The 15224-nt window shown below is 37.7% G+C and overlaps 1 protein-coding gene across 1 annotated transcript in view; it reads left to right on the top strand.

The window, feature by feature from the left end:
- The window catches only part of KIF5C (kinesin family member 5C), a 76744-nt gene extending 62674 nt beyond the window's left edge, over window positions 1-14070 (top strand). Inside the window, exons 20-27 of the mRNA XM_063429425.1 lie at window positions 510-611; window positions 993-1053; window positions 3673-3744; window positions 4025-4129; window positions 8045-8261; window positions 8943-9059; window positions 11086-13118; window positions 13152-14070. Of these exons, the coding sequence (XP_063285495.1) occupies window positions 510-611; window positions 993-1053; window positions 3673-3744; window positions 4025-4129; window positions 8045-8261; window positions 8943-9055 (670 nt within the window). The 3' untranslated portion in view covers window positions 9056-9059; window positions 11086-13118; window positions 13152-14070. The remainder of the gene's footprint in view (window positions 1-509; window positions 612-992; window positions 1054-3672; window positions 3745-4024; window positions 4130-8044; window positions 8262-8942; window positions 9060-11085; window positions 13119-13151) is intronic.
- The last annotated feature ends 1154 nt before the right edge of the window (window positions 14071-15224 follow it).

The raw sequence follows: 15224 nt of genomic DNA on the forward strand, positions 1-15224 counted from the left end.
CGGCTCCATTAAGTATTATTATATATTGTTCTATATAACAAAACCACCCTCATAGATTTCTTCTAATGTCATAACCATAATATTTGTGCAGTGCTACATCAATAATCTGATCTAATCGGGTAACTTTTTTTTGGCTTTTGATCGATGTATCTGTGCTGATGAATGCTGTAGTCAGAGCTTAATAGTGTGTGTTTGTAATAGCCACACTAGGGGCTCTATTTATAAAGGTAAACCTAGAAAGCGGGGTTATTCGCCAAAGTGCAAATTGTGCGGAATTAAATGTGAATTTCAAATGTGAGTCCATAATAAGCCAAATTGGAAGAAATTTGCAATGTTTGCAGTTCACCTTTTTGTTTTTACCTGCAATTGAAATTCGCATTGAATTTCCAACATGTGATATGATCATTTTTCATTGTTTATTCTAGATGGTAAATCCCTACATTGTATGACGCAAATTAATTTTCCAGATAATGTCTGAACCCATTTGTCTTCTTTATTTCCCATTCAAGTCTTAACCAGAAGATGCAGCTGCAGAAGGACAAACTGACCTTGGATTATGAGAAACTCCAAGCCGAGGACCAACAGAGAGAGATGGAACTGCAGAATCTTGTGTAAGTTGTCTTCGATGACTCTGCAGAAGGTGTGGGCAATATATGGTGGATCCAGAATCTGAAATGTTTGTCTGAAGGACAGAACAAACTGATCAAAGTTGATGCATCATAGCATTTGTAGTGGTTAAATCAACCTGAAAATGTTGGATGGTGTAACTAGAGGAAGTGATTGGTGGGGTTGGTTTTAAGAGTAAGAGGTCATTGGAATGCAGTGAATATTGAACCTATTTACTTTATGCCGGTAAAGGCATAGCTTTAGGAACAAATAGTAAATATGTACAGAATAATATATTTCAAAATGATCCCTTCTATAGTTACTGTACAGCTCCATGGACCAAATCATCCCCCTCTCTTTATTCATTATTTCTATTTAATTGGCAGGTTACTTAATGAGAAAAGAGAACAATCCCGTGAAGACCTTAAAGGCCTGGAAGAAACCGTGGTATGTAAATGTTGGTTTTAGTGTTTATCTGAAAAGATACATCGGCTTCATGTGTCCTCCCCTCCAAACAGTAAGGCATGTTGAGGTCATTTCATCTAACGGAGTCACCAGCTGACTCTTCATAACTAGATTGCATACTCATAATAAGATTACGAATATACATTGATCTTTAAAAGATACAAGGCTTTCTGTTTTCATATGAATAAACGGTTTGACCATTAGAAGTCTGGCACTTGTCCTGTCCACACAAAGGCAGACTGAACGAGGCTTGTTATTGTAATACATTGCTTGGTCCATGTGGAACTAAACGTTATTGGTGAGGAATAGTATCTCGGAATATGTCTGCTATAAATGTAATATTTTGGTATTGTTATTAAATATATATATTTTAAAGTGCTTTATAGGGGCTTTAAAATACCAAATTCCTGGCTGCAATGTTGCTCAAGGTATTGGAAGTATTTAATATGTATGTGAGATCTTTTCTTAGCCTGACTTTTGCAATACCTCTGCAATAGTCCATCCAAGGAAAGATATTGCATACATACTATGTCCTATCCATTTTACTGTAATCAGTAATCCTTTAATCTATACTTGTTGGAAAAACTAGGTACCGTATATACCCGAGTATAAGCCGAGTTTTTCAGCACATTTTTTGTGCTAAAAAACCCCAACTCTGCTTATACTCGAGTCAATAGTCTGTATTATGGCAATTTGCATTGCCATAATACAGACTGGGGGCTGTGGGGGCTGTCAGAGCTGTAACTTACCTGTCCTGCAGCTCCTGTCAGCTCTCTCCTCCTCCGCGCCGTCCGTTCAGCACCTCGGTCAGCTCCCAGTGTAAGTCTCGCGAGAGCCGCGGCTCTCGCGAGACTTACAGTGTGAGCTGACAGAGGGAACTGAACTGCCAATGCCACTGGACCACCAGGGAAGGAGAGCCCCCCTCCCTGCCCATGTATCAAGCAGGGAGGGGGGACGAAAAAAAAAAAATTAGTAATAATAAAAAAAAAATAATTAAATAATAAATAATAATAAAAATAATTAAATTAAATAAATAAAAATAATAATGAATAATAATAAAAAAAATTAAATTAATAAAAATTTAAATAATAAAAAAAAAACACCCACCCCCACCAAGGCTCTGCAACACACACAAACACCACTCATACACACACACTCATACACTCGCACTCATACACACGCTGCACTCATACACACGCTGCACTCATACACACGCTGCACTCATACACACGCTGCACTCATACACTCGCACTGCACTCATACACTCGCGCTGCACTCATACACTCGCGCTGCACTCATACACTCGCGCTGCACTCATACACTCGCGCTGCACTCATACACTCGCGCTGCACTCATACACTCGCGCTGCACTCATACACTCGCGCTGCACTCATACACTCGCGCTGCACTCATACACTCGCGCTGCACTCATACACTCGCGCTGCACTCATACACTCGCGCTGCACTCATACACTCGCGCTGCACTCATACACTCGCGCTGCACTCATACACTCGCGCTGCACTCATACACACACTGCATTCATTATACACACACTGTAAATAAATATTCAATTAATATATTTTTTTTAGGATCTAATTTTATTTAGAAATTTACCAGTAGCTGCTGCATTTCTCACCCTAGTCTTATACTCGAGTCAATAAGTTTCCCCAGTTTTTTGGGGTAAAATTAGGGGCCCTCGGCTTATATTCGGGTCGGCTTATACTCGAGTATATACGGTAATTGCAAATTCTTTTCTTGTCCTGGAGTCACCAACATTCTCTTAAAGAATATAAATGAATGAAAGACCAATTATTGTGATTAGAAGATATACTGTAGTTGGAATAAGTTCTCCTATATTTGGCTTTGTCAAACTTGGCCATGTCTCTTAAAGCATTAATGAAATGTGTTGTCACAATTCTTCCTTTTTCGGTTGACTCCCTGGTGTTGATATACCAAAAAGTATGTTAGTTGCTATCAACCTCGTATATCTTGGGAAATGTTAATGAACCTCGTTAGGGCCATATTGTGAATAGATTTAGCTCTACCTATGCTGTAATGTGGTTCAATGTTCTAATTTGATTTATACAGAATTATTCTGGGTACTGTGAGGGAAGTGAATTTTGAATTCTAAGCCAAAATGGCCAATTTTGTGAAGATTTCTTTTTACTGTTTTCAGTTTGTCCATTTTGGGAAAATATTTATTTGAAATTCACTAGAAATTCCTGGCAATTCACGCTATAGTGAATAGCGATAGCAGAAATTATTGTGCTAATGGCATGTGGGGATTGCAACGGGGGAACCAAGCAGTAAATAACCTCTTCCCCTCTGGGCATGTCCTGCTTGCAGCGATGATATGTTAGTCATGCCATGCATCAGAAGAAAATTCTCTTCCTGAAACTTGAAGGTGGATCCTGGATACTGTCCTTCAGACCATGTTCTGACTATTTAAAATAGCTCAGATTGCCATGCTGAATCATGATCGAAGTTCTTCAGTGTTGGCAACCTGCAGACTTTTCCCTAAAATGTATTTTTTTTTGGCATGGGGCAATTTAAATCTGGTGAAATATTGATGTATTCTCTTACTTTTATTCTTTTCGTAGGCCAGAGAACTTCAAACCTTGCATAACTTGCGTAGGCTTTTTGTTCAGGATCTCACAATGAGAGTCAAAAAGGTAGGCTTCAGACTTTTTGTTTTAATGTTAATTGGTCTATGGTTTTATCAGTAAATAGCCCATGCGAAATTGCTTAAGAACCAGACCCAAATTAGAGAACCAAATTCAAAGATCAACACTTGCTTTCTCTCTCCTCCATTGAACGTCCCTGTTACAATCTTGGGTTCTAAAATTAATGGATATATGGTTGGAAAATTATGTAAATGAACATATTGAAGCAAGTATAAATACAATTTGTGTTGCTTTCATATTTCATTAAAAGTGTTCTTGTTGTTATTAGAGCGTTGAACTGGACAGCGATGATGGCGGGGGAAGTGCAGCTCAGAAACAAAAAATCTCATTTCTTGAAAACAACCTTGAACAGCTCACCAAAGTTCATAAGCAGGTGAGACTCCAAATATGTATTATCGTTTCTTCTGTTTACGTATGGTTCATAATTATAATCCAATCATCATTTACACACACACAAAAAAACTAAAATTAGAAATTTGTTCTAAACCATTTGTGTTCCTTTTAAAAAAAAAAAAGCAAAAAAATTATAATAATAATTAAAATAGAATTCAAGATGAATTTTAACTGAAAGCCTAAAAACAAGCTTTGAATAATAAGTGGTGCTTGTGATTGGTTAACTAGTGTCTTAGTATCTAAGGATTATGCTTTGGCAATACATAGTAAACACAAAATGGAGAAATAAAGTAAATAGAGTACAGGTCATAAGTCCGGATACAAGTCAAGGGCTCGTGAGCTGCACCACTGTAACCACCTAATAGGGAGCTCCAATAAGGGGGAAACCCTCCGAAATATGCAGGAAATAGGAGAAAGTGATGTATAGAATCCTACAAGGGGAACTAACATCAGGAGAGCTCCACTGGTATAAGAAATGAGGAAGGGGGTCCTACCTTTAATCAATCTAAGGGAAAAAAAGGGATATGCAAACAAAATGTCTAACTTTTTAAAAAAGGGAGATCAACTAAACAGTACCCAGGGCATACATTATCTGGAGTACTAAATAGCATCTATGTTCCAGTTCCCCTAGTGTCCGACTGACGGGAAGGTAGTGTAAACAAGGTTAGGGATAGCGAAAAGGCACAAGGTCCACAGAGAACAAGGGACCAGGTAATCTGGTCTAAACGCAGATGAAAAGCCTCAAAGAAAAAAAAACAACAAAAATCTCTCAATTCACCCTAAGAGTTACCTCGACACCGTGGTCTGATCACTAGTGTCTACCTGAACCAATTCTCCCTACTAAAGTTTATAGATAAATAAACACCTAAAAATCAATAACCATATTGATAACAAAAATTTAAAAGTGCTACCAAGTGCAGTGATTAAAGAAAAAGAAAATGCTCGACCCAGGTTTCGGCGTGTTCAAAACGCTGTCATCAGGAGCCTGTTTTCTTTTTCTTTAATCAATGCACTTGGTAGCACTTTTTTTTTATTTTGAGAGTTTTTTTTTTTTTTCTTTGAGACTTTTCATCTGCTTTTAGACCAGGTTACCTGGTCCCTTGTTCTCTGTGGACCCTGTGCCTTTTCTCTCTCCGTAACCTTGTTTACACTACCTTCCCGTCAGTCGGACACTAGGGGAACTGGAACTTAGATGCTATTTAGTACTCCAGATAATGGAATCCCCATGGCACTATTTAGTAGATCTCCCTTTTTTCGAGTTATACTTTTTGTTTGCATATCCCTTTTTATCCTTAGATTGATTAGAGGTAGGGCCCCTCTTCCTCATTTCTTATACCAGTGGAGCTCTCCTGATGTTAGTTTCCCCTTGTGGGATTCTATAAATCACTTTCTCCTATTTCCAATATATAATAAACTACAGAAATAGTTGTATTCACTTAAAGTATTTTAAATGAACATCTTCTTGAGTAATGGTTAAGGAATAGGTAGCTTTTAAAAAAAAAAAAAAAAAAACCACCTTAGCTCATCTTGAGCCCTACTCTTTCATCTTAAAGGGGCTCCATGACCACTACAGCCTGTTGTAGTTAGGGTGCTAGCAGGCTGCTAGTGCTGTCCTCCAGGCTTGTGTCAAAACCATTGTGAGTTGTTTGACTCAAAACAAGGGTTCAAAAATCAGTTTGTCTGGGTAAGCTCGTAATTTCCACGTTCGCAATGCCATGAGCAAGGAGCCAAGCCCAATCACCTGTGGGACACTCTGATTGATTGAGTTAAAAACCACTTGACTTGGTTTGGTTCAGATCCTGGGGGCAGTGCTAGCAGCCTGCAAGCACCATAAACTATAGCAGGGATAGGTAACCTTTGGCACACCAGATGTTGTGGACTACATCCCCCATAATGCTCTTACACCCATAATGCTGGCAAAGCATCATGGAAGGTGTAGTGCAAAACATCAGGAGTGCCAAAGGCTGCCTATGCCTGAACGATAGAGATGTATGGTGTTTAGTGTTCCATTTCATGCTACAGTATTCTAGAATCACCAGCAGATGTCACTAGAATGCTGAATCGTTCAGGAAAACTAATTCTACCCACCATGTCAGTGTATCTTACACTAGAGAACAAATTGATTTGAGATATAAAAACTTCGGTTTATAAAAAAAATAAAATAAAGTGTGTGTGTGTGTGTGTGTGTGTGTGTGTGTGTGTGTGTGTGTGTGTTTGTATGTGTATATATATATGTGTGTGTGTGTGTGTGTGTGTGTGTGTGTATATATATATATATTTCCACTTTTTGCTTAAAACTTTATAACTGTCCCAAAACAAAAAAAAACACAAATTCACGGTTTCCTGATCTGATGAAAAGGCGTACAGAACAGTTATTTCTTGGAACACAATATATAGCCGTTCTATTCTTTTAATATAATGGGTTTTATTAATCTGCCCACTTTGAGGAATTACAGAAATGTATAAATATATAAAGTCTTCACCGACCAATCATACTATCAGGTTATTAATTAATTCAATTCAAAATTAATTTCAAATTTAAGGCCAAAGTAGCCAAACTGGAAGCTCAGTTGATATTTTTTGGCCTTTAATTTAAAATTTACATTGAATTGGCGATAAACCCTGTGAGACCTTTTAACATGGCAGTCTCTGGACTTATCATCATTTTCCATGCTTCTGTCCAGTCCAGTCAAATTAGCATTATTGAGAATTCCACATAGTTTGCTTCTCCAGAGATGGCTCCAAAGTCCCTTATGGGGAATGATTTAATGTATTATGATATATACAACTATAGTTTCTTTAATATGATCTGTCTGAAGAATTAACCAGCTAAATACCAACATAAATGCATTTATCAGGGTAAGTCGCTTAGAACACTGTTTCTCTGCAGGGTCCTCGTGCCCCAATCATAGCGTGAGGCCATCTGATGATGCGCACAGGCTATGCTTGTTATGTACAATTTTCAGGTATAAATTTGGGACACCAGTCAACTAGGTTGGGACGGTGGATTGAGACCTGAAAATCAGGACTGTGGTGCTGAAATCGGATTGTTGGGAGGCCTGCTGTCACTTTGTAATATCCCTGTTAAAGAGACACTGTAGGCACCCAGACCACTTCAGCTCATTGAAGTGGTTTGGGTGCTGTATCCCTTTTGAACCTAGTGCTGCATGTAAAACATTGGAGTTCCAGAGCACGGCCATATTTACATTGCAGCTCCAAGTCTGTGCCCTCAGTGGCTCTCTACCAGACAGCCACTAGAGGGCTTCCAGAATCCAAACGGACTTTTGGTCCATTATCTGACTTTGGATGTCCTCACGCTCTGCCTGAGGACCTCCAGCGTCCGATTTTTTTCCCATAGAAAAAAGCATTGAATAATGCTTTCCTATCGGGAGGTCTAATGCGCGCCATTGCAGCGCATGCTTATTAGATCTCCCCCGCCGATGTCAGCCTGTCCCAGCGCCGAGGGACATCGGCCCTAGATAAAGGTCAGTGGCTGAACCCCTTCAGCCCTGAGGAAGGAGGGGGGGGGGACTATTAACCCTATAGTGCCAGGAAAACAGTCACTATAGGGTTTTCATGGCACTATAGGATCCCTTTAACCCCTTAAGGACACATGACATGTGTGACATGTCATGATTCCTTTTTATTCCAGAAGTTTGGTCCTTAAGGGGTTAATGGTGAAACACATGCCTGCAGCAGTCTGTCTGCCTCTATCCCAGCTGCTGAGTTTGGTTTTCTTATTTTGGATATGTGCACCATTTTTTTTAGATTACTTGCTACATTAGCAACTACAAGCATTTGGGATTTCCAAACATGACCTTTGGCCTTATTTGTAACTTATTTTAATTGTGCTAAGAGACTTTGCAGCTACTTCTGATGTTGTGCTTGTTTGCAGCTTGTACGTGATAATGCAGATCTGCGATGTGAGCTTCCAAAATTGGAGAAACGTCTTCGAGCTACAGCTGAGAGAGTCAAGGCTTTGGAATTTGCACTCAAGGAAGCCAAAGAGAGTGCCATGCGTGATCGCAAGAGGTACCAGCAGGAGGTAGATCGCATCAAGGAGGCTGTGAGAGCCAAGAATATGGCAAGAAGGGCCCACTCTGCCCAAATTGGTGAGCATATCTCGTTTTTGAGACTAGTTCTGTTGGCCTGGATTCAAATTTGTCCAGTTGACCCCTGCAGGTCACTATAGGTTCTGCATAAATGTCACCACCTAGTAGGTGCATCCATCTTTATATTGATGAATAATAGGTGATTGCCACAAATATGTATTAAATCATTCTCCCATCAGTATTTTTTTTGGAGCCCATAATACAAATAAAAAAACCCCACTCATTTAGAGCCAGGGAAATGTCCTCTTGGGTGCTGGGCCCTCTTGTTTTTAGGGGTGTCAGAGTGTTGCCCCTACAATAAGGACAGTCTTGGTGCTGTTTAACTACAATGCCCACTCAGTGGGATGCGGTATTTGGATTTAAGTACTGTTGTGTGCAACTATTATCCGTAGCTTTATGCACCTGGAACTATGCACATTCGTGTACATAGGCGTGTGCCAAGAGTGCTTAGACACACCTTTTTATGAAGGTCTGAACTGTTCTACTTGTCGTAACTTCACTTTCTGTGTCTGAAGTAGTTTGTCTGAAGTAGTGTGTGACTTATCTTCAAACAGTTAATGAAGTACATCTTATCACAAGAAAATAAAATCCCTGTGTGCACCTCCTAATGACGTGTTGCGCATGCCTATGTCTGTCTCTGTGTATATAAATTTGCATATTTTTTTGCTTTGTTTTTTATAGCCAAGCCAATCCGCCCTGGCCATTATCAAGTATCGTCTCCTACAGCAGCTCACTCGGTGCGCGGAGGTGGTGACGGCTCTGTACATTCTTCCTATTACCATCGCAATAAATAAACAAGTGAGTCTCTCTTTTATTTAACCAGACTTGCTGTTTTTTGAGGATTACACAATTTCCAACCAACAGAATGATGACTGGGACTGCAGGTTGTCATACTGTCTGCTGACAGTCCTGAGAAAATAGATTCATCTGTGATGCAACAGGATATTCCACTATAAAATATCATTTTTAAATAGTTTTTCTTAATTTTTGGGAACCTTTTTAGAATGATTTTGAGTAGTTTTTTTTTCTGTGCTCTTGTAGAGGAAGCAACTTTATTTAATCCTCTGGGTGGTGCTACAATGTCACATTCTACAAAGAACGTCTACAACGATTGTCCCTTTTTTTGCACACTCTAAATGTATGCACAGGTTTCAGAGTATTTTTCTGTCTGGCACCATGGTTTGAATTCTCGCTGTATTCTAAATGATCTAATCAAAATGCGACTTTGACTTTTCAGTGATTCTAGGCTTTTTTTCTTCTTCACTTATTTACCTGCATTATGACAATTTCATAGATTAACACTGGAATGTCCTGTAGCTATTGCATACATATTTGACCCTCTTTAGTTATGTCAAATATAACCAAATGTTGCATAAACAAACCTGTACAAATTTTTTTATTTTTTTTTTAGTTGAGTGTTTGTTTTATTTTGTTGTATTTTTGTTTTCTTTCATTTTTGTGTTTTTTTTTATTTTTTTATTTTTTAAAAAAACCTTATTTTCAGGGTTGGAAATGTGTGCTTATTTTCTTTTCTTGATTAAAATATGATTGACTTTGTTTTTTCAAGAAACTTAATGACTAGCCTCAAGTGAAAAGGTGATCAAAAGAACACATTCCTCTGTTAACATTTACACAATGAAGGAAAACAGGACTGAATTCTAGTGCAGTCTTGCAGGATAAACTATCTTCCCAGTAACAAAAACCCTTTCAGTGGTGGGCTGAAATCTCTCCATGGTCTGGTGAGATCGCTGTAACGCGCTTTACTGCATGCTGCAGGCATTGTGTAAACATGGCGTTTGAGATCACGAAAATCATTTGGCAAGAGTAATGGAGAAAGGCTTGCTCTATAAACTTCGAAATCAGTGAAACCTACAACCTTCATTTACCGGCCAGAATTTTTCACATTTGGTGAATATTCAGTGACTGCTGATACTGGCACACCAATGTAGTAAACTACATTTCCCATAATGCCACACTGGTCTTGTGTTCCAATTTAGATTCATTTTATATATTAATAATCTGGTTGAAGAGAACAATAACTGGTTATCATAACATACCTATATTGCTTTTTTGTTTGTTTACAGTACTTATACTGACCAGTTTTCAAATAAAGGAAACGTACCATAGATTGGTTTACAGACAGGGGGATGTATAAACTGATATGAGGTTCCTGTGTTTTCACGATTACTGTGTTCTGCAAAACTCAGGGCTGACAGGTTATTTTGTTAAAGTGGCTCTGTCACCTCCTACCCCCCTTTAAAATAAGTATTTCATAAATCTAAAATCGTTCTGAAATACTCACATTGACTATGTTGGAATTTCACATAAATTTCACTTTGACTTTGTATATTACCTACACTTTTTGTCATTGTCGCTAGTGAGGGTTTTATGGAAAAAGGCATGGTTTACGGAGGATCCTTGGGCTCCTGACAGATGAAATGCTAGGAGCTGAAGAAGACAGTCAGGAAGACCATCGCAGTGGCCATGAGTGACGGGTTCAAGTGAGTAAACCTCAACTTCACTGCAGCCCGTCACCACCGGACATCCAGCAGAGCAGTCACCATCCGGGGTCTTTGCAAAATATACAAAGCCTACAAACGACAACCGCGTCACTGTGAAGGTTTTAAAAATTAGAATGCAAACACATTGTAGTCATCTCTAAAACAAGCCAGAGAGATAATATGAAAACGTTTACTGAGCAAATATGACCCAAAAAAAGCATATTAAGTGAACTGTAAATTGTTACATACTAATTTAAGTGTGGTTGATATGGTTGTTAATCCAACAATTTAACTATGTATTTTTTTTATGTTTTTATGTGCAGAGATCACTGCGGCGCATGTTACTCCACCGATGTTAATTCCACTCGAGCCATTCTTACACGTGTAGTTTCCACCTCGTCCTTCTGCGCTCTCAGCAATCATCCATCTCAGATCGGAGTGGTTTACTGATCACCCATCTATGTACATATGCCTGTTTATCGCATATGTAATGTATCGCACATATCCATCAAGGCAGAGGACTAAACCTCTCAGTACAGCTCTAGAACACGTATTTCCTGGTACTGTAGAGGGTTCTGCTGTTTGGTAGACATTGTTGCAGTTTGATGCCTTTAAGGGTCTTATTGAAAATTCATCAGGGCAATGTCTTCTCATTTTTTTCAGCACCCATTGCTTTGCTAGATTTTACCCTCCCTCTAGTAAAGATTAACAAATTCAAAGGTGTTCTAGACTGGAGTCTTGCGCCAATCACCGATATCTTGTATAATATCATGTTATTTTGTATATTTATTAAACAAAACACAACAGTGTGCTGCTATACTACATGACTTCATTAACATAAATAAATAATAAAAAGTAAGCTAAACACATATAAATAAATAAATAATATCCTGGTACCAACATTACACGGTGATTTAGGCTCAAAAATGTAGAAAATGAAAGCCATTCTGTTGACCTTGAAACACAAGGGTCCGCTGGAAGTTAGAGGGTTATTTTAAAGAAATTTGTTACATTCTAAAATATTTGGATATTTTGAAAATGTTCTTCATGAATTCAGAAGTCGGGCTGTAATTTTTTTTTTCTTCTTTTTTTTAATGTATAGCATTTGAGAATAAATACTATTTATACTATTTGCTGGTCGTGAGATAAACCGCAGACAAAATGTGTATAGGTGTTTATATCCTGCTGTTTTGCTCGCAGCAAAGGTATAATAGAAGTCTCTGCAATGCGATTGGCTGCTACACGGGTATGTGACATTCTTCCCATCGATGGGAGTCTGAACTCCCGCAACGAGAGCAGTTGGCTCTGTTTCATAATGCTTTTGTGTTAGGCTAAGCACATGACAAAGAGAAATGAATGTATAGAACTAGCCTTCCCTTCTATACCTGCCAAAATGGCAGCTCCCGGGGTCAAATTGTCGTGCTTCATTACATTTACGAAAATATGACTTGTATGCCTTTTTACAAACCCTTATGTGCCAGTTTAAAGTTTCTTTCACAAGAAGAAACTGCCAGTGTGTGGTCCAGGGACGGGTAATTTATAGTCCTCCGACTGTTCATCTCCCACCACTCTCAGACTGGCTGAAGGTCACCCTAGTAGGGTCTTGCGGCCGGAACGCTATATGCTTGCTCTTTGCTAGTGTAGGCTGTAAGAAATAGAGTATGTATTTCTTTATTACAGAACATGTTTACTTTTTTGACAATAGAAAAATGGAAACTATTTATAAGGACATAAACTAGGAGCAAGAGCCACAGGCTGATGTAAGATTTTATTTATTTTTCTTCATCTTTTCTCCTTTATTTGTATCTAAATTTCTAATTGTGTTTTCTCCCTGGACTGATTCATTTTGTATTCACATTGAGTCTATTTATTAATTTCGGGAAATATTGTGACTCGATTGTATTTATTACGGTATGTATCGAGTATTTTCTTTACTATGTAACTGTGGCTCTGGAGCATCCAGAATAACTGTACGTTTCATATGTGGAATTTGAGGAATAAATTGCTTCCACCACATGGACATATATGATCTCCTGGCTTCTCAGAGAGGTGACCAATTCTTGTCACCTCTTTGGAACGCAAAGAAGCAGGCATATCATTAAGGAACCGCAGAAAGCAAGAGAGCTGATAACTGGGAGTTATTTAAGGCATGATTAAGACAATAAATTCCACAGATAATAAAAATCGCCTTCCCTTAACTTCTTTAAGTACTGTAGAGGCCCCCTTTTGTGATGTTGAGCCTCCACTTTTTCCTTTGGGTTGGATGGACAATAAATCAGGAGATGCTCCAGTATCAGAATGCAATGGTGTTTTAAAATTCTGTTCCTTGCTGTATACTTCTAAATCATTTTAAACTGTTTGACTGTTTCCAGATCCGTCTGTGACTTAGTGCAAAATGTTTCAGGTCTGTTTTATGGTATATCTTCAGGAATTCTAACTGTTAAGTCAACTCGCAACAGATAACAAACTGAATAATTTGGGCTTAAAAACTGCCATGCCTAAAACTGTTGTGAAACTACTGGAATGCAATTATAATATAGACAGTGCAACAAAAAAAAGTTATCTTAAGATATAAAATTGTGTCTCCATAAGAGGAGAATATGTTTATATATAATTGGCCTCTTTCATTTTAGGAGTGTCTACGCAGGTTTTGGATTGGACTATGAAATCTAAGGTTTTAGAATAAGGTGACTTGGACAACCCAAAGACCAAACTAGTATCTGATCAGCCAGTCAGACTTTCTAGTATATAGTGGGCTATCGAAGATCACTTTGTCAAACTTTATTTCATTCTGACATTATTTTGTGCAGTAAAAAAAAATTATTGTTATTAAATTAATTTAAAAAAAAAATAGCTTAAAAATAGATTTTGAAAAAGGTTTTAAGTACATTCATCCCTACAAATAAAAGTAGATTTAAATTGAATTAAATAAATAAAAATCTGCCTGAATTTTTGTTCTGTGAATTGACCTACGCTGGTTCCATTGCTCAGAGTTAAAGCATAATGTTGGACAGGTTTGTACGAATCAGGCTAACGTAAGACTCCTACATTATCTTAGCAGCACCTGAGGGGCTACAGGCTTTTGAAATTGCTTTTACAGTTTGACAGAAAGGGGGGGGGGGGGGCGGAATTAAGAGATTTCTTGCACCATAACTCTTACAATATGTTGTAGTGGATATGGAGGTCGGTCATTTTGACTTCAGAATGCTGTGCATGAGGTTAACACCATTGTATATAAACACACAGGGCCTTTACATTGTGAACTTACAAGTGTCTTTATAACCATAAATAATTATATTGTTTTGTTTTTTTTAATTTATTTTTTATAAAAATAATAAACAAAATGGTAAACCAATTTTTTTTTTTTTTTAATCCTGCTTTAAATATCCGACAGATTTTAAATGTTTTCCAGCTTTCTGCGGTAAAAAAAGATCAATGTAGAATATAAATAAAAATTCCACGTACAGTCTTGTTGGTCCATAATAAATCTATTTACTGCAGTCCTGATTACCAACTAAAACATTTCTCTTTTACTTGCAGTAGCACATTAAAAAAAACAAATTTTTACATATGTATTTATTTTTCATTTTTAATACATAGTTGGTTTTTTTTTTTATTTCTAGCTATCAAGTTGAGGTATTGGCATTTATAAATTGAAACATTTTCTACCAATTCGACCTCTTCGATGTAATTAGTTTTGTCGCTGATTTTTCATGTTCATTGTTGGAGAGTAGTGTTTTTTCCGTGTCTAGATTGTAAAGTGTGTGATGTGCAAACCAGATGTATTCGCCTAGCTCCATGTATCTGTATAGTAGTGTTTAATTTTAGGACTTTTGAACAACCTCGTGGAGCCGAACGTTACCGACCGATACTGAGTCAGAGACGTATCAAGCAACTGACCGTTTGCTCATGGGCTGATCTGTGATATAATCTATCCAACAATGTTACCAACGGCAAATAAACTTTTAAGGTTTCTCTCTCAAGATGCTTCGCCAGCTCTTGATATGAAAACTATATGGATACACTGGCAGATTGCATGATATTTTATCTGAAAATGTCAAAGTGAAAAATAAAATCAAATTACAGTTTACTTTAGTTTGTTGTTTTTTCCTCCCTCTTTTTATTGTTGTTTTTTTTTTTTTAATTAAATTCTTACCTGGTAGATCAAGATAATAAAGTTATTTATTTGGGATTAACAACCAGATTCGATTTCTGGAGTTGAAGTGTGCCCAGATTTGCTATGTTTGTCTGCAGAAATCACTTCTGAACTCTGTGGGTCAACGTGTGAAAAGTGCGGTTGGTATGTAGCATCCACATGCTGCACAACCTGCAGCATAGGAATTCTACAACTTACTGGAGTGTAATTAAGCCCTTGAAGTCAACATCTGTCTGAAATATAATAATATACAAACTATTATAAGGTAGTTAATGTTAGATTTTGTTCAGTTTCTTTTTTTCTTTA

The sequence above is a fragment of the Pelobates fuscus genome, chromosome 8 (assembly GCF_036172605.1).
Source record: "Pelobates fuscus isolate aPelFus1 chromosome 8, aPelFus1.pri, whole genome shotgun sequence".
NCBI classification, from domain to species: domain Eukaryota; kingdom Metazoa; phylum Chordata; class Amphibia; order Anura; family Pelobatidae; genus Pelobates; species Pelobates fuscus.